This window comes from Manacus candei, unplaced genomic scaffold (assembly GCF_025592945.1).
Source record: "Manacus candei isolate 608988 ecotype Guabito, Panama unplaced genomic scaffold, ASM2559294v1 h1tg000011l, whole genome shotgun sequence".
Lineage (NCBI taxonomy): Eukaryota > Metazoa > Chordata > Aves > Passeriformes > Pipridae > Manacus > Manacus candei.
Window position 1 is genome coordinate 9,030,084 of NW_026138059.1, and position 25,997 is coordinate 9,056,080.

General features: G+C 35.0%; 1 protein-coding gene across 2 annotated transcripts in view; it reads right to left on the reverse strand.

The window, feature by feature from the left end:
- Positions 1 to 25,997, reverse strand: part of SNTG2 (syntrophin gamma 2) — a 146,528-nt gene that overhangs the window by 84,905 nt on the left and 35,626 nt on the right. For both annotated transcript variants that reach the window (XM_051778116.1, XM_051778117.1), the window contains exons 5-6: positions 14,128 to 14,171; positions 13,976 to 14,017 (exon numbers count right to left, since the gene is read on the reverse strand). In XM_051778116.1, coding sequence (XP_051634076.1) covers positions 13,976 to 14,017; positions 14,128 to 14,171 — 86 coding nt within the window. The remainder of the gene's footprint in view (positions 1 to 13,975; positions 14,018 to 14,127; positions 14,172 to 25,997) is intronic.

Below are 25,997 nucleotides of genomic sequence, written 5' to 3' on the forward strand. Positions count from 1 at the left end.
AGTGTTTTATAAAATTAAATACATAATTTCAAGACCAACAAATACGGTCACAATACTGTCCTGATAAAAGTAATAGGAAGAAACATAAACCAAATAAAATTGATACTGACAACTCACTTTCTTACAATTGTATTTTTAGATAAGGCAAAGAAGTGAAGCATTTTAATTTTGACTTTGGAATAACGAGGAAGAATTTTAACTTCTTAATAGATATAAACATTTTGAAGAAAACTTTAAAACACAGAAGAACAACTGTGTTTCCTCTTAATTAAGCAAAGAATGTTTGTACACAAACATTTATATTTGTCAAGAGATGAAGGAGATAACAAGACAGACATACTGCCTAACATACTTCTGGAAAATCTTAGTCAAATATTATGAAGATAAATTAAATCCAAAACCTGTATGGAACAAAACAAGACAGTAGACTAGAAACTGTTGCAGAGTATGAGATTTGGTTTTTTATTTCAAATGATATTTTGAAAAGGAAAGAACATTAAAATTAGTGCTTTGGTTTAAAATTACCAAGCAGTAATACATTAAAAGATATTCACACTGTATCATACTCTTCTGAAGCTACTTTGTATTCTTAGGCAGTGCCTGAAGAGGTGGTAGAGTTGAACCACATACATAATAACAAAACTAAATCAATGTCAGTGCTCACAAGAAGGTCTTAACAGTTGGAAGGTCACTAAATAATGCACTACTCTGTGCTTAGCACAAGTCCAGTAAGCCCAAAAAAGACAAATCTGGTATCTTTGGAGTAACAGTCAATGTTGCATTGTTGCCTTACTGTAGTATTAATATAAAATAAGGATTGTAAAAGTGATTGTAAAATAAGATTATAAAAGGTTTTGGTGCTTTTTAAAGGTTGATTAAATGTTTTTACTGCACCTAACTATGTGTGTATGCACTTGTGTGTTCACACGTATGAACGAAAAAAGAGCATCAACTGAAATGTTTGCTTTTCATGCTGGCTCCAATTTGGAAATTTTGCATATCTCTAAGTGCGTTCATCAAGCCAGGGTTCATTATGCTTCTCTTTCTCACATGCATTTCTCAAGAACAGAACAGAGAGAATGTTAAAAATATAAATAGGAGATTCTATATCTCCCTTAGCTAACTACAGTACAGAGTCTGCAGAAAAAATTATGACCCATATTTTAGGAAAACGAAATTACTTTCTTTGCCTCATTTTTAACGTCAACACCCAATTTAGGGAAATGCTATACACCTATAGGCAGGCAAGTCAATGGGATAATTCATAGTTAATGTGCATTCTTTTTAAATTCTGGTGCCTTGTGTTTACTGTGATTTGCTCTAAACCTTTAAACATATCTGATCATAAATATTCACACCACTCAGAGATTTAGACAAGGTTTTGGCTGTTTGAACCAGATTCTCTCTTATTATAGATCAGAACTGTAACAGCAATTAAAATTGAAAAGGAGAATGTTTTTGACGAATAAATTGACCCATATGGCCCTTTAGCCAATATCTATTCTGAGTGCAGAAGTCACATCATTTAACTTTGGCTACTTAAAAGATTCAACTCTAAAGTATTGCTAATGTCTTTTCTAGAAATCAGGGAAGATCTTAGGATAAAAAGAAATCCCCACCCACAGGTGTCTATCTCTAAATAAGGAGAGTCTGGATGATAACCTTACACTTTAAACATATGAAGTTAAATGAAATTGATCCTATCTTGCATCTATAGAGGAATATTTAAGATTAAACACCAAAATCAGACTGAAAGTCTGAAGTAAAAATTCTGAATTCAAAGAATCTCCTGATGAACGCCTGATCCTAAGGTACAAGCATTTCACAAATAAAACACTTGAAATTCACATGAAGTGCAAGTCTTGGACTTGACAAGTACCTGGGTGGAAGGCTATGTACAATCCTGCAATACAGCAGGCAAACAACTAAGAAGTTGTTGTAAAACATATGAAAAGAATTAGATCATAACATGTAATAGTAAAAAAAATCCAAACAACGAAATCTAGAGAACTAAAAGTTTTAAGAAATTCTTAAATTCCCATAATCAACATTAGTATTTAACACTTAAAATGCCTTCTAGGTGAAAGTGTATTTGGAACTACATTTGAAAACCTGACAATTTCATCTCAACCCAGACAAGCTGGGCTGAAAAAATCTGTCTCATGCTTATATGCCAATGAGTCGGCAAGGAAGGTGTGTGAAAAACAGCCGCCTTGTAGTACAGGTAGTCTCTAAAATGACAGTAGAAGCAAAATGGCTTTGAAAAAAGCTTATAAAATTAAAATTGGATTGCAAATAGTATTGGAAAAGCATGAAGCATAATTAAGTTAGATCAAGAAACAATGAGTTCTTGGTACTTGTCTTTTTTCCACTGCTCAGGTATGGAGTAGTTTCCAATAAATACTTTTGATTCTTTCTTCCTTAGCTTTGCACTATTCAATGAGCAATAATCTCTTTCTAAAGGATTATCTGGCTAATCCAAAACAAGCATTTGAACAATGAACATATACATATATGAACATCTACAGCAAATACAAATATGCTAGGAAAATAACAGTCAATGCATCTTATGGAAATTTTCAGATTTAAACTAAACTACAACTTCTCTTAGTTCAATCAATTCTCACTTTTATTTCTGCCTACAAATACGGTAAAAGACATTTTTAACTATAAAGCTTCAGTATCAACTTAAACAAATAATGCTGCTCTTGTATGTTGTAATTACCAGTAATTATAGACAAAAAAAGGAATTTATTTAATTTTTTCATTATTTTGTACATTATTTTTTCTATTTAATTACACACACGAGTGTGTAATTAGCACTGTGTAAACAATGTTTACAAAAATATTTGGAATACGAAAGATGCTGATATATATTGTGCATTGGAAAATAAATTTTGAGTCAAATCGGCTGTTCCCTGAAGTAATGAAAGTTTAAATAAATTCACTTAGGGATAACTATTGCCTGAAGCATGAAGACCCACTCCTGAGAAAGTAACTTTGCCATCCTTCAAAAATTCCCAAGAATATCAGAGCATTACAGGGACTTCTCTCTGGAAATGCAGAGCAGTCTCAACTGTGATCAGTGTGCTCTAAATGAAAAGAGTTGAAAGCTGCAGAACTCAAAATTTTAGAATGAGCAGTATGTTTTATTGCTTATCTACTGTTACGCTTTACTTGTAAAAAGAAATAATTGTCTCAGGTATCAAAAACTCACAACAGACAGAAATGGCCAAGTTACCAGAGAACAAACATACAATTCTTAGATGGAAACTTTCTTAAATCATTCCTGACATATCTGGTATGTCAGCAGCACATACTGTTGTATCAAAGCTCCATTTCCAGATATGTGCATGTTCAAATACACATACCTGACTAAGTGTGATTGGAAACACATATGTTAAAGTAGAATCCATAGTTGTAGAATTGCAAACACTTCTATCCCAAATGCAGGCCTTTTCAAGCAAAGAAATTGGAGCAGTCTAACCCCGCAGGTTCATATTCTTCAGCATCTTTCTAGATGATAGTAAAGTGGTTGAGTTTATACAAACTCCAATGGGCACAGATTGAGCTAAAAATGCAGGTATTCATGTAGCCTTTATTGTTCCGATTTTCTTTGTTGTTTGTTTGTATTTACAACATACCTACAGAGTTCTTAGAAATGGATTTTATCTGACCAGAAATGTCTCTCTGAGGAGAGAAGTAGCAGTCAGAAAACCTCTGCCATCATCTACTGACAATGGTATAAAATGTCAATGAAGGTAATTTCAGCTGAAGGATGGGCAATATTTAATGAAGGCTGTTTTGTGCTACCGAGTGTAAAAACTAAACAAGAAGATTTTGAAGTTGTCAAACCCAGTAGGTCCACATGCTGCATTCTCTGATTTAGAAATTGTTGACTATTTGGGCATTTCTTCCTTTTCTCACAACAAACTTTTCCACAATGATCCTTTTGTAGTAAGTCTTCTAGCCTAATAAACATTTCACAGACATTTAGAGTTAATACAGGACTAAACACAGTAAGCACTGAGAACTGCTTTTGATTTCTACAACATTCACTGCTGAAGTACAAGCTAGAAGTCCTAGACCTATGGACCACTGATCAGCTCAGTGGATTGCCCTGTAGTTTGGATCAAGCATAGAATTTATTTATAATCACTCATATATTCATCCTTTCAGGCTTAAAGAACTGGGGCACCTAGAAAACAAAAGACATTACTCTTTTACACTAAAATCTTCAAAGCACACAGATGAACATAGGAATATCTATGGACAAAGTTCAGCACTATTTCATAGTAGTCGTACTGCTGTATGTCATTCCTTAGTGCTTTTGTTTCCACAATTCCCCAGGCATGAAAGTGCTACTGTCACCACAAAACAGCAGATCATCTGCAATATTCAGCACACATTAGAGAGGAATCTGTGTTAGGCAATGTCCCAAACCCGAACCTTTTGCCTACTGCGTCAAGACCAAACCCATGATTCCTTGCAATTCTGCTACTGTGTCGGCCAATACTTATTCAACACAGGCCACCATAAAGTATATTCCTTTATTCAATACTAAACACTTCCTGTACTGGAAAAAAACATGCTATTTGTAAGAAAATATCATCTAAATCTCATTGTCATGTAATAGTCTTCTGACGAATTACTTTCTCTTCCCTCAGAGTACTGATGTCAGATAGACTCATAATTTTTTAAATACAGGGTTATATTTTTTTATTAGACCTTTTTTCTATTGGACTTTCTGCTGCCCAATACCATATCAGACAAAAAACAACACCAAAACCCTTTTTTATTTCTTGATCCAGTCCTTAAATAGTTTTGATGAAATGTGCTGGCTTATTTGCCACCTGAAGTGTATGAATACACTATTCCTCTGTGAGTAATACACTATTGCTCTGTGAGTGTTTTGTCCTCTATCTACAATAAAGAACAAATGGTGTTATTATCCAGCCTCAGTTAAGTGGCTAAACAAATGTATCTTAAATATTAGTGACATCTCTAAGACCCATTCACTTATTTAGATTACACTCCCATTAAGCCAATGACGTTTTGAAGAGAAATAATACTTATGTACAGGTCATATAATGATCTCAAAGGAGTTAATCTTTCTTGTGATCAGAAATATAACAATTTTCCTTTCCATTTCAGGAAACTTGCAACATACAAAATAACTGAGTTTCACTTATGCAAATAGCCTAAGTCTAATCTTTCACAAACATTTATTTAATTAATCTATTCAGTATCACAAGGGTGTACCCTAACTCTTTATTAGCTTGCAGCTTGGTTTTTTTAATAACATTGAACTAGAGTATATACCTCTCCAAAGTTCTTTATACCCTGACAAAATACCAAGGGTCACCTAATACAAGGCAGTAAGTTAATTAAAAGCACAAAACATTGTTTAGAGAGGAAAAGGAAGGTGTGAGAGGGAGAAATGAGATGGAGAGTATACTGCTTCAGAGAAGTTAGCTCAACCAGAGTAGAAGCCAAGCAGAGTGACAAAAAATGAAGACAAAGACTAGTTTGGGCACAGGATGTAAGGATCAAAGGAATAAAGAGTGGATTGCTCTTTGTAGTGATTATCAGGGATAACAAGGGGCGTAACACAGTACTGTTCCTGACACTATATTTTCTTTTCCTACCAGCTCCTTCAAAGACCCTCCAGACTTATCCACAGATGTCTTTCACCCTTTAGTTCTTATTCCAAAGTTCTCCTTTGACTTACGTATTTAGTCTACCTCCATGGTACTCAGTCTTGTGCAGGTAGGAGGAGGAGGAGATGGAAGAAAGTGTCCCTCTATTTATGACAAAAGTGGCTGGTATAATTTCTTATAAATCCTTTTCAGCTCTTTCAACATTTATAAATGAAATATGTAGAAAATTCAAAGGGTAAAAAGAGACACATTCTTTTAAAAGAATTTATTTTAACTCAAGTCCTTTAATCCTTAGGAATTACTGCTTAAAATTGTAGTTGTCCAGCCACGCTCTCTGTTGTGCCTTACCTAAGTGCTACATTTTGTGTCCATAGTTTAGCAAAGACTTCCATTCTTCCTTTGTGCCAGGTGGCTGAATTCCTGCAACAGTTTTAATTACAGTAACTCTGCTTTTGTGCTCAAAGATTATGCACATAATGCTCATAATGCCAGAGTACTTGCTGCTTCTTTAACACAGGGAATTAAGTGACTCTGAAATGATGGAGGTAAAATAGTAGTACTGAAATCTGAACTGCTTAACCCTTTCTTAACGTGTTTAGAAATTGAAAGAAAGTAGATTTCCACAATTACACAACAGAAGTTGTGTAATATTTTAAGGTATACATTTTATACAGGTACTTATATTACTCCATTTCTTTACAGATCTTTCTCTGAAATGTTGCTATCTTTTATAGAAACACAGTAAAGGTGCAAAGGGGTGGAAATTTAAATGGCAAAATCATGTTTTAAAGCATGTGAGTTTTATCATTTGCATGTGAAAGACACTGAAGACCAAAAGTATACTATATTTGTTTCTTAATGAGAAATGTTGGCAGATGATTTCAGTGATAAAATTCAGTGCACCTGGAAACAGTGAGGTTGAATTGCACATCCCACAAAATTGTAAAGTTACACTATAATTTGCTGATTTTATATAGCTTTATTTTTAAGCAGTGTTGAGGTACAGAATACTTATGGAAAATAAGTACTTGGAGAATTAAAATTAACTCAGATCTTTTTTCATCTAAGCAATGTGAAAAACACTTTTTATTTATTTGTCTCACTGCCATGATAAATCCTGTTCTACTGTGACCAAATACCCAAGAAAATCGCTGTTATAGGTTAGAAATTCAGGAGAATTTTTCTTTCCCCTGCCCCCCCTCCCCACTGTAGGAAAGAGGAGTTTGAAACGGAAAGGGGGAAGGAAGTTAATTAGCCTTACAAAAGAACTAGCTAGTCAGGCTGCATTCCTCGCTGATGGCCCATCAGAGGCTGGGGGAGAGGGCAGGAGTTTTAGGAGGGGGTGACTGGTTCTGCTCAGAGGGGAGAGGGGGCTGACGGGTGGAGTTCGCTCTCTGGGACGGAGACAGGGATCTGTGTGTGGGCATTTGGAGAGAAGTCCTGGAATTCTGTGTCTTCTGGCTTTTCGTCCTGGTGAGGTCGGACCACCAGACTCGGTCGGCTCGCACACTCCCTTGTGACTCCAGTTGGGACCTACTAGGTTTTCATTGGAGAGGTCTGTGCTTGCTGGGAGAGAAGGGAAGAGCCCTTTCAAATAGTCACTGAAACAGATTTTTTTAGCTTTTCTACTGCTCTTCCTTTTCTTTGCTCTCTAACATTTTCCTGAGACTTGCTTGTCATCCCTCTGGAAGCACAATGACTACTTTGTTGGATTATTCTATTTCATATTTCTTTAGGTTTCCCATGACAAAACATACACTTCAACAAAAATTCACACACACATCTCTACATGTTCAATATAATTTTTGGAGATTGCTTTCTTATTTCCACTCTAGTGCATCTGCAGTACTTGAACACATGGCAAATCCTGGAAATAGAGTGTGATGTTGAGGTCAAGACGCTACTACTAAGTTCCTGGGCAATACCACATACTTCTTTTTAACTTATATTCATACAGTAAGATGTAACAGCAGCTAAACTTTGCAGTGATGTTTGCAGAGTATTTCAGAACATGTGAAAAATTTTATTGTTTTTTTTTCTTTTTGGTAACTGTTCATTTTTAAAATGCTTTTTAGTAGCATACACCTTTTCTTCCAGTATGTCTAGAAAAAGTGAATGGGAGAAACAGATTGCTTTTGTTAGGGTGTGCAAGTGTGGAAACAAGGGGTAGGGAATAAAGTAGCTCAACTTCATTTAGATGAAAACCACTTAAAACATCACTTTTAAACTCTCAACAGAAAGAATTTACTAAAATGGAGAAACTGAAAAGCAAACTCTGGGAAGTACCAGGACAATGAGAAAACCATGCAGTTGAAGAAAGAAATCAAACAGTTCTATGACATGCAAAGGAATCAGACAACCTTCACATCACAGTTACTCATTCTTCTGGATCTGGTAGAATCAACCTTTCAATATTAAGAGAATATTTCTTCTATATTGAGAGAACAAAAAAGTTGCAGTACAAAGGACTAACTGTTCAAGTAAACCATGCAGAGCACTGCTGACAGTACTGTGACATTTCATCTCAGCACCATTAAGATGGATCTCCAAGACATGAAACATGCATAGTCTATCTGTGTAGAAAAATATTTATTTTTCCTGCATTTAACTGATCAAGCTCTCATTTTATACTTGCCATACTTGAATTACACTGTTTATTATGACTTCATAACATTTTTTTCTGTTGTATGAAAAAGTAGGTTCAAACTGAAAAGCTTCCTGCAAGAAGAGCTGCAGAAATTCAAGGAATAACTTGAAGTTAAGCATCAGTCTTGGGTCAGAATTGCGTGTATGTCTGTAATGGTATTTATACATGTTAATGTAGCAGCTACCTGGGCAGTCTAGAAAAACAACAAGCATTTCCTTGAACTGCTCTGTACTGCGGATTATTTCTGGCAGTAACATTAAGATATTAAACCTTCTACATATATTAAATGAAAATTCTATTTTTAATTTCTCCAGATGCCATAAGGTTGTTGCCTCAAGTATTACTAAATTACATATTCAAATATTAACATGTGGTTAAACAAACAGAACATAACACTGCAGTTTTCACACTGTAAACATAAGTCTTAATTTGTTTAAAGATTAATGGTTTTAACAACAGCATAAATCAATAAACTGTACTCATTAATATGGCTATAAGATATTACTACATGCTAAAATTAGTAAATAAAAAGAATTTATTTTTGCTACTTCACAAGTATCTATCAATTTTACAAGATATTTTATAATTACTTTTATGATTTTATTAATTCATCACTACAGTTCTATATTTTTATTATCTTACTAATTTTAATATATTTGTTGAGCAGTTAATCATTATGTACTTTCTTAACTATATAAATTCCTTTTTCTTTCTTTTTGATCTCTTTCCTTCTGATATTGTATGGATAAAATTCATAATCTATGTTCCACCACTCGGAACTGAATTCCAGAAGACTATGCAGAGATTTAATTCTGAAATAGCTAATGCAAAATGGATGATGGCTTAAAGGATGAATGAAAATAAAATCTCAACATCTCAATGTAGATAAATAATTTTCAGGTTCATTCCTTGTATCTCAGTGAATCAGCCCAATGAAGCACAAGTTCATTACTTTCTGCCAGACATGCCAATGACACATTAAATAGCATTACTATAGACATCTGAAGTTATGAGGGATCTGAAAAAAATGTACTGACTACTGACTAAAATCAGTTCAAATTCTGAAAATATAAAATTATTCCCATTGAATAGATTTTGTTTTAATGGATATTGTTTATTTAGTAATGTCCTTCTGTGAGACTACTCATAAATAAAAAGAAATAAATATTCCTAAGTACTTTCCTGGGTCAGTGAATAAAATTCCGAGTAAATTAACATTTGTGTGAAATACTAAAAATGTGTGAAACACAATAATTTACTATAAAATACATGTATAAGATATAGTAAGAAAAAAATATCATGCAGCACCTAGTTTTCCATTTTCTATACCTAAACTCTCACTCCTGCCTTTTCTAGTTAATGGAAACAATCAGTTTTGATTTAATTTGCCTTGAATGGGATTCATTTCATACAAACTCACATTTGAACTAATCAGAGAATCTTAAAAAACAGCCCAGGTTTTGAAGGACCTCAAAAGATCATATGGCCCCACCTTTTGTGTGAAAGGGAGCCTACATGAGATTATCTAGCACCCTGTCCAACTGCATCTTGAAAGGCTCCAGTGATGTTTTTTCATCACATCACCTATATTTTGCTTATGGTGGAAACAAATAGGTATTTCTAGAGCATTTCATCATAGGGCAGTGCTCACCCCGAGGACTCACAGAAACCTTTATGAATGTTATTTACCCCTTCAACCAAGTACAGAGCGAGAGAATCACCCAGCCCCACACCACAAAACGCCAGGAAGTGTTTTTAGTCCTCTGATCATCAGGTGGGCCATGAACATGCTCAGAGAACTGTAGCACCTCTGCTATGATAACAGGCTGAGAAAGTTGGGTCTGTTCAGACTGGAGAAGAGAAGGCTCTGAGGAGACCTTTGAGCACCTTCCAGACCCTAAAGGAGCTACAAGAGAGCTGGAGAGGGACTTTTTACAAAGGCATGTAGGGATAGGACAAGGGAGAACAGTTTTAAAGTGAAGGAAGGGAGATTTAGATTAGATATTAGGAAGAAATTCTTTACTGTGAGGATGATGAGGCACTGGTACAGGTTGTCCAGAGAAACTGTGGATGCTCCACTGCTGAAAGTGCTCAAGGATGGATGGAGCTTTGAACAACCTGGTCTGGTGCAGGTTCCCTGCCCATGGCACAGGGGTGAAACTAGATGAAGTTCAACGTCCTTTCCAACTCAAACCATTTTATGATTCTGTGATTCTATGAATCTGAAAAATTCTGTTGAATCAGCAATCTGTCATCTCATGTTTCATTTCCTTTCACAGTGTATTGTGAACACCTTGAAAATTGAGGTCCCAGCCAGGTGAATATCAATTGGTATACCTTCTTTGTGAATTTCAACCTGAATACTCTTCCCCTCTGTTTGCCTCTCTCTCTTCCCTCCAGAGAACTGACTGTTCCTTTTGTGTTTTGCAGAGTGACAACCTGATTAGCCACCAGGGAAATAAAATTAATTTTCCTCTCTGATGAGTAATACAGAAACTATATTAATCTCTGAATTAACATTTTCTGTATTCACAGTCTCTCCACACCAATAGACTACTTCTAAAAATAAATTTATTTTTCAAGGAAAAGAAATGATTTTCAATTTTCCACACTATTGTATTACATTCTGTAAAAGCAAGATTTTCCCCAGTCATGATTTGGAGTTATTTATTTTATCCATACCCTTAGGCAGAACTAGTAGCAGCTTGAGTAATTGTGGAGAAAAACAAACAGTAGTAATCAGATGTAAAAAACAGGAAAGTCAGTTTGCTGTTAAATTGTTGCTGAAAGTTATCTACAGAAGCATCTTCAGAGTGAAGACAGTAGGTAGCAGACAGAACAAACTGGTCTCCTCTCCTAAAGTTCACAAATTTTGTAGCCTTCTGTCTCATGTATTTACCCCAATGGGTCATAAGTCTTTAACAAATGTGAGCCAAACTGACATACACTTAAGCTTCAATTTAGTAAAATGTAGGTTATCTGAGTTTGTGTCTATGCAGTGCACATCCTCACATCCTGCAAGTGTGAACCAGCAGTACATTCTAAAATGATAGAAATTAAGAACAAGAGGGAGGAAAGTCTAAACAGCAAGGAATCCAGACATGCCACTGTAAAACAAAGAAATTAAAAAACCCAAATAAAATTCTTGAAAACATTTTTTAAAGCTACAATTAAAAAATACAAAAAATCAAACTATGAAACGACAAACAAATAGATTAAAAAAAAAACAGTCCAACACCAAAAAAAGCAAGAAACATGTACTTGTTTTTGCCCCTTACTGGTTTATTACTAAGGCTGGACTAGGGAAGTAATTCAGAATCCCTACCTTTGCCAACAGCACTCCTTTTAGTAGTCTGTGTTGAGTTGAATTCCATTCCCCCCACTGGCAGGATGGGAGAGAATAGGAAGAACAAAGCAACAAAACTTTCACAATAGCAACAGTTTCAAGATAAAGACAGTTTAATAACTCAAGACAAAGGTAAAAACAAACCAAGTGATGCGAAGGCAATCAGTCACCACCTCCCACAAACAGACCAATACCCATTCAGTCTCTGAGCAATGGTTGCTTCTTCCAAAGAACACTCCCCACAATTTTTACTGCTGAGCATTATGTTATATGGTACGAAATATCCCTTTGGTCAGTTCAGGTCAGCTTTCCTGGCTATGTCCCCTTCCAACTTCTTACCCACTCCTTGCCTGTTCATTGAGAGGAGGAAAAGTGGGAAAAAAGAGAAAGCCTCAATGGTCTGCAAGCACTGCTCAGCAATACCAAACACAGTGGCATTTTACTAATGTTTAGTCACAAACCAAAATGCAGCACCCTACTGGCTGTCACAAAGAAAATTAATGCTGTCTCAGCCAGACCCAGTACACAGTCCCTTGGGTCACACAGCACAATTAGTAACGTTGAGTTGGACATTTACAAAAGAGGTCTCTCGCAACCAGAATGCAAGTAGCAGGAAGTGTGCTCAAACAGTGTTGAAGGATGATGGTTCAGAAGTCCCACCTTGAAGTAGATGACTGAATATGTAAGAGATCAAGGTACCAGATGAAAATAAAGCAAGTCAAAAGAATCACTCAATAACCCTTGATTGGCTCCCACTGATTAAGTATTTTGTGTGATATTAACAAGGTTGTGTAAGCTGGAACCCATGGTGAATTGAGACTACCCAAGCCTCACTGCTGAGGCTTGAACAGAAGGCTTGAACGCTGCCTTTTGGACAGAAGTGCTGGAGTACCTCTCTTCTAATCTGAGTAACATTTAGAAAATAGGGGGCTTTTTACAGAGGTAGAAGATGTAGGTATGATTTTCTAAAAGTTAGATGAGTTCTTCATCCTCAACCTCCTACTTTCTGGACAACTACCCTTAATCACTATGCTATTATATTAATAGTTTAATATGTTTTATAATACTGCCTTCTTCAGTGGTGTTTCCAAGTGCCCAAACATCTTCGGAAGCATTTCTTTCGAACTGAAAACCCACCATATTCAAATAAAGAGAACTTTATCTTACTATTATTTCATACAAATGCAAAGACATAATTTTGATAGAAGTAAAAAATAAGAAATCTTCCATTCTCTCAGGAACTTTGGCAACAGCCCACCTTATCTCAAATCTCATAGAACCAGCCTCTACCACCTGACCTGTTTACCCAACCCCACTCTGATTATGGTAACAGGCTGTGGTAGTAGAAAAGTCTCTTTGCAGATCTATCTCCTGGTCCACTGAGATGTTTCTGAGTTTCCTTCAGCCATATGGCCTACAGTTGTTTTAGGAAATTTTGCGTAATGCTTCCATTGAATTCCCATGTATGCGGTGAGGAGCAGCACTATGCTTTTCTCTTTGATTCCTCACCTCTGCTGTGTTACCTCAACAGTTCTGGAGCACTTCTTGGTTCTGAAAAACAATCCTTAAGGGATGTAACTTACCATTTTGTGAGGAATAACTTTCATCAAGTTTAGAGGTTTTTTTATGTGCAATAACAATACAAGCAGCAGGAGGGCAGTTCATCAATACACAATAGACCTGACTCAGTACTTTACTGAGATTGTCTGTAAGAGATTCAGCCTGATGATATTAATCAACACCAAGAAAAGAACTGCAAGATCATGCAGCTGCACTTTATCTTGACCTAGAGAGATCACCTCCAAGTAATAAAAGCAAGTTTAGTTCCTCTGGCCATGTAATTTCTGCCTTGCTGATAAGACTGTCAAAGCCCATGTCATTTATGGTTGCTACAGATGTTATTCTGAGATACAGTTGTCAGTGAATCAACTGATAACTGCCAAAAAACAGTCAACAGGGGGTAACAATTTTTATCTATACTGCCTTGCACTGCAGACCGGAAAAGCACTGCACATGGACTGAATGTGAACTGGCTTTATCCTCATACAGTCAATGTGATAAATCAAACAAATCAGTAAAAACTAACCACTACTCAATAAATTATTTTGTTTTGGTTTAGGCCAAATATTGTAGGAAACTATATTTCAAAAATGAATGAAATAACTGGAAAATTTTTAATAATCACATATATGACAAATCTGACTATAGTACTATCTTTATAGTAAAAAAAAGTAAATTAATTTGAAACAAGGCTAGAGACAGAACACTTTGGCCATAAGATATTCTGTACACCAATAAAAAAATCAAAGTGGAATGACTTACCACTTCTTCATGGGTAGCACTTTCTACATTTATACCATTAACCTAAAAACAGATATGATAGGGAGAAAATGATTCGCAATGTGTAAATTAGTTACTGAAATAAAAGCAAGTATGAAACAAAAGTCTGTGGAAAAAAGTGAATGTTTACTGACCTGTATTATTGCATCTCCTATAAATAACATTCCTGTTTGTTCAGCTGTGGGATTACAGAAGGAGTAGATTTTAATTGATAGCAATACTGAAAAAAAATGCCATATTCTCTTCCAGCAATTGGTTTAACATGCTGTTAGTAATCTTCATTTGAAACTGATTTGGTTGTGAAAATACCAACGGCACAGCAATCAGTATGCATCCTACAAAGGTAATAGATTCCCAGCAATTTTAAACAAATTAAGAGAGCTACTTTCCATGCACAAAGAACTTGTTTAGTGTGGAATGCAAATGTCACTTCTCACTAATGAAGGATTTCATTAAATTATGTGGAAAATGTGATTCAAACTTTTCATTATTCTTCCACAAAAGGGAAGCAGGAATTTCTGAAACTACTTAGCAATTCCTTTCCCCCTGAACAAATTTACAGGGACTGCTGTAATTAAAGAGGTTGTGCCTAGAATTTAATATAACTCTTTAACATGAAGTTTAAGCTATCTTTGTTCCCAAGAATAATGTTATTCCAATGTGCAATTTGTATGTTTCCTGCCCTACAGAGTTAATGGGAATAATGCAATGAAACTGCAAACAATTCTGCACAGATACAAAGAAAGACATTTTTTGAGGTGTATTCTCTAACTTTTAAGTTCTTTATTTTTTCTGTGGAATTCGAGGATGTCTATCTCATGAAATGTATTACTTAATTGAAAGTAAGGCTCTGACCCCGCAAAGACTGATAGTATTAAGTAAGACCTATTAGTCTTATATAAGGTCTTTCAAGTCACAACTTGAGGCTTAGAAGAATGCAACAAATGTTAACAAAGGCGGTATTATAAGAGATGGAAATAGAGGTAAAAAAAGAAAGAAAAACTTCATAGAATATTCTCACAATTTCTGCAATACAGCTGTTGCCACTATAAATTTACTTTTGGTGCAAAATAGTGCTTTTTTAAAATTAATTTTTTTTCCAATAGATTTTTCATCACTCTTTCACAGATAGAAGATAGCAGTTCATTAGTCAATACCTAGGAAATATTTCACTTTGTTTTAAATAACATGCTACAAGTTGCACTGAAGGTCTTTACTCCACCTCTCATCCTACTTTGTACTAAAAATATGCATACAATTTGTAATAGGTGGTATAGAAAAGAGACATCTATGTACAGAAATTCAATTGAATTTAAGCTGTTCAAAACCATTACAAAGCAATACAAAGTAGCCTATATTGGGTACATACTTTGCTAGAGGTTCTGAGCATTAGGTTGCATGTCTCAATACTAAACTTGTATTCGATATCTTAGTAATATACATACCAATAGTGAAATACACATGAACAATTTTTAATTCAGCGTGTATGTTAGGGCTGTTCTAGAAAAGTGGAAGCATACTTGAATTGGAGGTAGAAGGAAGGAGGTGTGTTTGAAATTCCAGTTGCAGGAAAGTAGAAAAGGATAAATTCAAAGGGTGCACACCTTGCCCAATGTGTGTGATTGACTCAGAAGTGAGTGCAGAAATTTTGATTATGTCTGTATTAGCAAGTTGTTGTGGTTTAAATCTACTGTCAACTATGTACCACGTAGCCACCTGCTCAACCCTCCTTTCAAACCCCACAGATCACTATCTGCCAGCCCGCACTGGGATGGGGAGAATAACTGAAAAAAAAGGTAAATCTTGTGAGATAAGAACAGTTTAAGAACTGAAGTAAAGTATAATATGATAATAGTAGTGGAAAGGAGATAGTGTGTGATAAAATCCAAGAGAAAAAAGTGAGGCACAACACAATTCCTCATCACCAATGCCCATCCCATCCCTGAGCAGTGATTAGCAGCTCCCAAACAACTCCCTCCAGTTTATATACTGAGCACGATGTTCTGTGGTACGGAATACTCCTTTGGCCAGTGTGTTATCAACATCATTCCCATACTCAATACAAAACAGGAACTAAGAACAAAATTAATTAATTCCGTCCCAGCTGAAACCAGAACAGAATAGGTATGTGTGATGAGGCAGAACAGAGAGAGATCACAAATCAAAGCAGTTGGTGCTGAAGCTCCTTATACCCACACTGTAAGGGTTTCAGGGATTTTGAGATCAGTTAGACTGGGCTTTCAGTCTAAATGCTCTCAAGTGAAGAGCAGCTGCCTAAGGAAAGCTATTACACAAAACTTTCTGTTTTGTGGGCTCCTAAGCAACCTAAGGCACACCAGTGCCACACAGAGATGCACTCCTGCTGCCAGTAATAGCTGTAAGAGGCCACAATACACAGAAGCAGACCTTGCTTACAAGTAATGCAGTGGTTCCTGAAACTGAAATCCATGTAAAGGTTGGACATCAACTGAACAACTGTAACACAGGGACAGTGGGTTCTCAACCTCCGGCAGGAGGACAACCCTAATAAGCCAATCCTCTGATATTAGATTGTCTTTGTGGGGGTTGCAGTAGGATTCATGCTCCAATGTTCTGCAGCAAGGCATATGTGTTTGTTTATGCTTCAACAAGTACCAGTCAGCTGATTTGCAGCCACAGATGTGATGAGTATGGCATACGTGGGCAGCAGGCAGTGCTGTTTTCCTGAGACCCTCATGTTGGCTCTGCTGGGTGGTCAAAGCCGCTGTTGCTATTGGGAAGATCAGTTAGAAACAGCAATACGGAAAAAAGCACAGTAAAGAAAGAGATATGGGGATGTGAGAGATGAGTTTGGAAAGAATTTCTGTAAGAGATCAAAAGAGAAAAACGTAAGGTAAGAAAGCAAAGCATACTAAGCCAGAAAATGTTTGTGTGAAAGCTGAGATCCTGATGGAAGAGTGTATGGTGAAGATTTGCAGGCAGGTAGGTAGGTATCGCCATCCTCCTGGATATTCATCTATCTGTGATCCACTGCTTAGTGACACAACAGCACAGTTGTGCAATGGTGTCCAAGACTTCCAAGAAAACTACTTGGTTCTAACAAAAGTTATAATAAAATACATAGACTACTATTTATTTATGCACAAAAGGAAAGGTTAAATTCCAGACACAGGTAAAATTCTTGCGATAGAGTTAGTTAACAACTCAAGGCTTAAAAAGGAAAAGTAGCAATATGAAAAGGTATAAAACCTCAAGAAAGAAAGCCAGATAGCTGTAGGATTGTAACTTAGCAGCACTGAAGACAATTCCCTTCGAGGGAGCAATGGAGGTCGAACCTTTCTCATCGAACTGTTGACTGACAGGTCAGCAAAGACTCATTGCTCATTTCACAGGGGTGATGAATACTGCAATATCCCCAGCTACCTTACGGGTGTTAGCCAATACATTTTACAGTTTAAGGGCACAAAGCAATTATATCCTGCTTGCAGTCTCTAAAAACAATCAAGGCTGTCCACATAAGTAAATGAGAGAAGTAGCATTATGTGGTCAATACCAAATACTCAGTGAACTGAAACAAAACCCAGGAAATTGGGACAACCAGGGCATTTACTCTAGAAGTGCATTACACTGCATACTAAACCAATAATGTAGACACCTGCTGCTGCTGTTATGGCAGTGCTTCCACGTCTATGGTGAAACACTTTGGGTTTAGACAATGGTCTATAATTTGAAATCAATAACGATTTCTAACAAATATGTGTTCCCCAAATCAAATTCTAGAGGATGTGCCAGTACAATGCAGAATTTACAATATAGTTTACAAGTACATTAGAAATAAAGTGACTGGAAAAACTCCTTGGAAATAGACAAAAAAAAGAAGTCTTTTTTCTCTAAGGTATATTTAAACCTGAAGACAAAACATCTACTGATGTTTTCATGAAGTCACATGTTCTCTACATGACAAAAATATTGAGTAAATTCTTCCAGGCTATGTGGAACTCTTTCTCCCACTGGTAACATCCTCATATACAAAGGTGTTTATGAAAGGCTGCTCTAAAATTATCAGTCACTATGGGTAAAATGAATCAATACTAAAAACAAAATACTTGCGGAAGAGCTTTGGGATACCAAGGAGCATATAACCTTATTCAGTGAAATAATAAACACAACTTTTTCAGAATCCAGTTTGCCTCTTGAAGTTTTATTTGAAATGATATTTTAGTAGCAGTGAATTGAACATGTCCGAAAAAAAAAAACCCAAAAAACTTTGAAAAGAAAATAAGCACAAAGCAGTGAAAAGCAGAAAGGTACCAGGTTGTAAAAGAAAGTGAAGTGTGTGTTACAACAACTAGTGCTACATAACCTTTACTCTACACTGTAATTATGTTTAAAAACATTTAATATTGATTAGTTGCTGTACATTGATTAAATTCAAAAGTGATACTGAATTGAACAAAGCATGAGAGAAACCTAAAGGGGCTTATGTTGAAATAATGGTATGAAAATAAAAATTTTAAAAAAAAACCCACAGTTTTGAGAATATTAGACTTGAAATATTTTCCTAAATGCAAATGACCCCTCATTCTAATCTTAAAAAAAAAAAAAAGAATCTCTGACAGAGTCAGGAGCTATTAAAAGTTCTTTAGCATTCAGTGAGAAGTGAAAAAAACAAGTAATCCTTTCTAGCTTTGCTTCATTTACTTTTACTATCCACTAGGGTTGTATCAAATTTTCCAAAATTTGCAAGGTTGTGAAATGGAAACTTTACTGAACATAGTTTTGGGAATTTCTGACTTACAACATATTAACTGATGAACATCTCTATGAAGATTTGAGTCTGTAAATAATCTGATGTCCTTGTATTTTTCAAGATTGGTCACAGTACTCAATTTTTATTGAATTCCTGAATCATACGAGAAACACATCAGGTACTGCATCCTATGATAAAAAGTGCTGCTTAAAGCACATAATGAGCTGCACTGACTTCATGGACTTGCAATTCATAAGCTTAAATTTATGCATAAGTATTTCACTGCTTAAAGATAATCGAAAGGAATAGTTAAGAAACTAGATGAAATAAAAAGACTGAAAAAATTAGTATTAAGAATGCAAATGACTACTCCAACATATCCAGATGTATTTTTCCCTCTTCTCCCATGAACTAGACGTAACTACAGTCATGACTGTAAAGATACCTGCTGCAATATGAGTCAGTATTTTTTGGTTTGTTTTTTTGGGGGGTTGTGGGTTTTTTTGTTTGGTGGTTTTTGTGGTTTTTTGGTTGTTTTTTTTTTTTTTAAGTCAAGCACTTTGAGATTTTTAATATGTGATTTAAAACAGAACTATATTAACTCAATTATTGAAAACTACCTTGTTAGAGAAGTTTTTTAAAACTGAGTATACTCTTTACAGGACTTTGCAGGACTTACATGTCTTCATTTAAATAAAAAAAAACCCCAACTTTCTGAATTTCTATTTATAACCAAGAGATTTCCTTAGTTTAGCTTTCTTTCTCGTCTTTATATGTGCCCCATTTATCTTGTAAAGAAAAGCTGTAAATCCCTTAATAATACAATGTGTTTCATCAAACACCCATGTCTCTCATATGCCAGGTTTCCCACACTGAATAAGTGACAGATGGGAAACTAGGACTCCTCTCCTCTTTTTCTCAGTGCCTGTGGAGCAAGAAGTAAGAGATCATCTCATAATCCTAAAACTACTGTTATCTACCCATCAACAAGTAACTTCTAGATCTAAACATACACAAGCCTGAAGCACTGAAGCTCAACATGTTGCTTCGATGTGCGAGACGCACAAAATGCACGAGGTGAGAAAGGCACTGGATGCAGGAGTGGGCAAAGCAGGGAATGTCTTTCAACAGGAAAGTGCTACAGAATTAAATATGTTTTGAAGATAGGTGACTGATAATGGCTTGGATCCTTCATCTTCTCCTTTGAGACGACCTTATCAAAAAATAAGTTTTTTAGAACATATTGCTGATAAAACCATTTTTCTGTTAGTGGCAAGAATAGAATACAACCTGAAAGGAGAACTACTGTAACAACAAATTTCTAATACTTTTGACTGAAAACTACAAAGGGAATAAATATAGCTTTATTACAAACAAAAATAAATTGTCTTATATTTTATGTATGTCAAAAAGTAAAATGAGTAAGATGTGTAAGGGCAATTAGGAATCCCAAGAGCATATCAATGGGCATTAAGGAACCTTAACCTTAAAAACAAAATCTGTTTATTCCACGCCATAGCTTTTAGAAGGCAGATGATATTATAACTGCTTTCTGAGGCTAATTTCAAAATACCACTGTTATTATTGCCTAATCATTCAAAGAGCCTATATTACAGACAAAACTTGCCAATTTTTAACTGAGCTGGTGGGGACAATGGCTGCATGTATGCCAAAACTGAGAAGACTAGGATCTGGAATAGTCCTGGGTGTGATACTATCTTTCATTAAACGCGCTTTGAAAAGCAGGATGGAAAAAAAGTATTAAAGTTCAGTTTTATTTCTACCCATGTAACTGTTAGGAGGAACTAAAGCAAAAATTATCTAAAGGCTTTAGGATGGTTTTCTGATTGCAAACAGTTTTGCGACATGAACTACACTGTCAGTAATTTACACTATCTGTAAAAAGTATCAGCACACATTATAATTAAATTGACTTCAGACCTACTTTAGGAAACAAAAGGAGAAAAATTCAGATGGTCTGAGTTTCCCACAGAATCCAGGTATTTCTATGACTTGATGTAAGATTCTTTAGCCAAACCAAATGGCAATGGGATTCTTACACAGTATGAACTCAGTGAAGAAAACTGAGAAAACAGCTTAGTTCTTTAATTAAGGAAAGAGGCCTAATGTAGCTCAGATCAGCTTGTAGATGTTGCAGCAGAGAGAACCTACAGGAATGGTTATCATGATAAATTGTCAGTAGAACTAAATACTTCCCATTTTACATTCAGTTGCCTTTATAGAAAGACATCAATTATCAAAGCAAGGAAACCAAATTGGAACATTAAGTGTGTAATTACTTTAAAATGTTACCTTTTTAAGAGAAGTCATGACAACTAAGATGTGACAGTAAGAAAAGCAAGGCAGAGGGTTTTTTTAAATGTATTTTCAGAAAATCTGAAAGTACTACATTTTTACTGTCATTTATTACTTGAAATACTTGCCTAACCACAGTCCCTTGAGTTTGAAAATAAAAGTAAAAATACTCATGCATTATAGACATAATTCAGAAATAAGTAGGAATAACTAAGAAGCGAAAACAGCAGTTATAACTATGAATATGTTATATTTTGCTTAAAAAATAAGTTCTACTAGTCAAGCATAGTTAAGACTCCCTTAAGAGTCAGTGAAAGCTATTTTAAATTGCAAAAATGTGGTATTTCTAGAAATACTGTTAGTGGTGTTAAAAGTGTTAAATCAATCTAAACTTGATAATATTTCAAGAGTTTAATAGTTGGCTTTGATGATCTCAGCGGTCTTTTCCAACCTTAATAATTCTCTGATTCTGTGAATTATTACAGTATTTTAGAGGTAAAAATAGTCGTGTGTATTTTAAAATTAATTAACCATTAGGAGAATAAATTGACAAAGGAATTTAGTACAGTGTAAAGGCAAATGAATCTCATCATACAGTTGCAATATTTTAAGGTATAAGGTTTACACTAATAGACATATGATTAATATTGCACATAAAAGACTTTCTGAGCTTAATAAGGCAAGTTATTAATAGGTAACATTATATAAGAAAATTATAATCTGGCATCTTCAATCTTGTCTTCCAAAATATGCAAGTATGTTTCCTTTAAATTCTATTACATTATGCCAAAAATTTTAAATGCTGTAGAGGTGATGGTGAAACACTGGAAAACAAAGCTGGAGGCTAAGGGAGGATGCCCGAAGTAGCAGAAATACAGGCTTTAAATGAGCTACAAGAAAAGAAAAGATGTAGTTCCTAAAATAGCCTAAAAAGTCTTTAGTTCAGAAACCAGTAAGGGAAAGATAAGAACAGTGAAAAGATAAAAATTAGAACTTCTATGAAATTGTCAAAGGATGTTATTAAATTCCTCATATTATTCCATGTGACATTATCTCCAAGTAAAAGTTAGTTTCATTTGCTCTTTCCATCAAATATTCTGATGATTCTTGACTGCTTCAGCCCCAAAATATTCTGCATGAATTTTACTCTGATTTTAATTAGTATCTTTCAATGCAACAGGAATCTTTGATGCAGTTGAATGATGATTTCTGTCTAGGTGTTTGCTTCTCCAGTTTCTGTACCAAAGCACTGTGGTAAAAGCAAGCTCCAAATCCAAAGTCCAAAATACCATCCATCCTCAGAGGGACATAAGGCAGTTAGTTCTCTCCTGGACAAATTATCTGAAGGCATACTATATAATTCTCTAATTTCCCTGCACAGAATGTCATTAACCTTTTTCTTCATCCTGGACTGTAATGGTGCAAATTCAAATAGTAACTTTAAGTGGTATTTCATTAGATTTCTGCAGTTCATAAGGGAACTACATTGTCAATCAGAGGTAGGTGAATAGAGAAAGGAAAGAAACTGTACATGTAATTGGCATCCTAAGGTTAACGTTTATTCATTCAACTACTAGCTAGAACAGATGACAACTAAAAAGATACAATGTATTTTTCACATTTTTCTCTATTTAGTTTATAGTTTAAGAATGATAGATAGGTCCACTGAAATTGCAAATAATGTTTTTTAGGTTTTATACCTACCTCTTTTGTTTCATAAGCTACAACATGCACCTACCAATGAGAATTTTCATCATAAAACCCTATAGAACTGAAATACAATTTTCAGAAACCTTTTGTATTATAACACAGTTATTAAGCAAAGCTAATTGTCTTTTATTGAAACTTGATCTTCTTCACAAGCATGAAGAAGTATTTGAACATTAGTATGCTCTTTGAATACCACTTCTTTGTACACTTAGCAAGAAAGCATTATTCATTATCAGAACTTTATTTAGACACAGGCATACATACGTATATGTATGTAAAACCTCAGTTTGGGAAAGTACATAAACAATTGCCTAAATCTAGAGCTGGACAGTTAATCCACTGTTTCTGATTTTTACCCAAACCAAAGAATAAAAAGAAATTTCAAACTGCCCTAAAGTGGAAATGCTTTGGTTTTCTCAGTAAAAATGAATTCTGGATTCATCAAGCTTTTAAATACTAATACCCCCCCCCTGCTTCTAGAACAAAATTTCTAAGTGAATCTGGATTCATAAAGCTTTTAAATATTAATAAAAAAACCCCCACAGATTCTAGACCAAAATTTCTAAGTGAAATTTACAAATTTTTCATTAAAGTTTTCTTCTGTCCAGGAAATATTTATGAATAATTATAATGTGTAAAAATATGCATTTCATTCTAACAATTAAGACATTAACATCTTAAAAAAACATTTACTAGATCTGATTTTAAGCATATGCCTGTTCAGCTAAATAAAAACTTAAAAATTAGTTCTCTGCATCCTTCTACGCAAGGAATTCTTTATGTTCAGTTCAATAAGTTAAGCCTTTTGCTAAAGTGCTTATCCTTCAAAACAAATCCCAGTAACATAAATTGTTCTAGAATCTCAACTGAGAAATTCATCATATGTTTCTCACTATGTATATAATGACTACTATTTTTCACTAAGTATACAGGGACTGCTATTCATACCACTGGACCTTAAATATGTTCTTAACTATTAGGTTGAATACAAAAACTTTCCTGAATCAGAGAACAAAATACTTTCCTTTTCTCTGTTGACTGATCTTCAGTAGTTCATTAAGATGTTCTTTCTATTAAAAGGTACTGCCTTTTCTGCCTGTCTAGTCTTAAGGAGGCAATGATAAAAGAGAAATACAAAATGCTAAGAATGTTCTTCTATGCCTTCTGAAAATAAGTTTAGAGATGAAGGCATACATCCAAGAGAAAGAACAATGAGTAAGATGCTAACTTCATACATCATTAGCTTTCCAATAACAAAGAAAAATAACACTGGCAAAGATAATTAAAAATTAAAGCTATAAAATAAAGTTTAAAAAAAATGAAGACATTTGCAAGTGATATTATGAAAGAATGTCCAAAAATTAAACACCAACCAACTTCAAATGTTGTCTGTTCTAATGAGGCCTTATGTTCAAAAATGGCATTGTATTCACTCTTCACCTTCATTAGCACAAGACATAACACAAATTTTTGATCCATTCTGGCTTCCTTAAAAATGAAGGTAACTCTGGCTTAACTCGTCCTTAATATTGAGCTTGCTGGCTCAGTGGAATGAAACGCCGAGGCTGATGAAGTCAAGGTGAGTACAGCTCTAGGGATGAAGAACATCAGCTGTTAATACAACTATGCTGTGCAGCTTGATTGCAATCTCACATCACACCCACCAACTTGTTCAGACTAGGCTGGGTTACCCTGGCTGTACCATCCTTCAGGATGACTGCAGTCAATGCAAAAAAAACAACCCTGGGGTGTAGGTACAATTTCATACTAAACCATCTTTGTTTGGCATGTAAGTGAAACTGTTAAAAGCTCTCATCAAACTGACACCACGTCCTTCAGATGGTCCTGAATACAGGCAGTCAGGACGTGATACTTGGACACAGTCTGTGTTTGCAGAGCACATGGTTTCAAGCCAGGAATGTTTCAGTGGCTGAATGGCCAGAATTCGTTCCAATCCTGCCGGGGTATACAGCATCCTCAGTTGGAAATGGACTAAATGTGAGTTACAAGCCAACTTTTATCACAGAAGGTGGGAAAATGCATTCAAATCAAGATTTTAATGAATTTTGGCTCTCAAGGGAGAATCTTTTTTGAAAGTGGCACAATGCAAACTAACCCTATTCCACTGGGTTTTATTTAATTTTATTTATCCATTTTCATGACACCTCATGAGCTGAACCCACAGTTCTGTTTCATCATTGCTGCTTGTCTGACTCCACATATTATATGAGATATGAGCAGAGCTCACAGCAGTAGTCAGGTTATTGCACCAGGTCTCACAAAAATGGAAAGCTGCATCAAGAGGTAACATGTGATTAACTTGATAATTCTGCAACACAAACCAGTAATCTTATTGTTTGATATTTAACAAACTAAAATTTCCAATATTATATGTGGTATGTCACTTGTATGTATGATGAGGTGAGTTTTCAAAGTCTATTCATTTTTACAATCTCCACCCTTTAGATTCCACAAACTCATTAAGATTCTTTAATAATCAAAAATGGGAATAACACAGAGAAAGATGTAAACACATGACAGCTTGTACACTTTACCACATTTAGCATCTAAAGATTCTCTGAAGTATTTTTAATGGATCTTGTGAATTCACTGTAAAATAATAATTCTGACCAGTACCATTCCTTTCCAAGTTCAGGATATTCAGTTACAGGACTGAATAGGACTCTACATTTATTTGACTGTAAACCTACTGGTCAGAATTATCTGAGGAGACATTTTCAAATTTGACAGCTGAGCCCATAAAATTGTTGTTGCACTTGTTACTCTAGAAATAAATGCAGTTCAAGAAAAACAACCAGGATGTATGAAACTCTGAATGTAAGTATTCTATATACAAACTCACTACTAAACTTGATTAAGAGCACTATGTCCTAAGAGAGCAGGAGATAGTTTTCCTTGTTGGTGATTAATTTCCTGAATTACTTTCCTTAGACCTGAATGCTTATATTCATTTTATTATTATTATGCATTTCTTTTATTGGCATGGTTTATTATAGCGTGTATTTAAGGAGCCTATTACTCTTTCATGTACAGTAACACAATCGACATAAAAACACCTTCTCTTCCTCACTGCAGAAATGCTATTATAAAATAAATCATTATACTGAGATATTTAAGTACCATACACAGGAGACTTGAAGCAGTGTTTCCAACAGGGTACTGGCATAGCCAATATTCACTAGGTATGAGATGAAAATGGATTTTCAAGTTTGGGTATTACATTTCAAG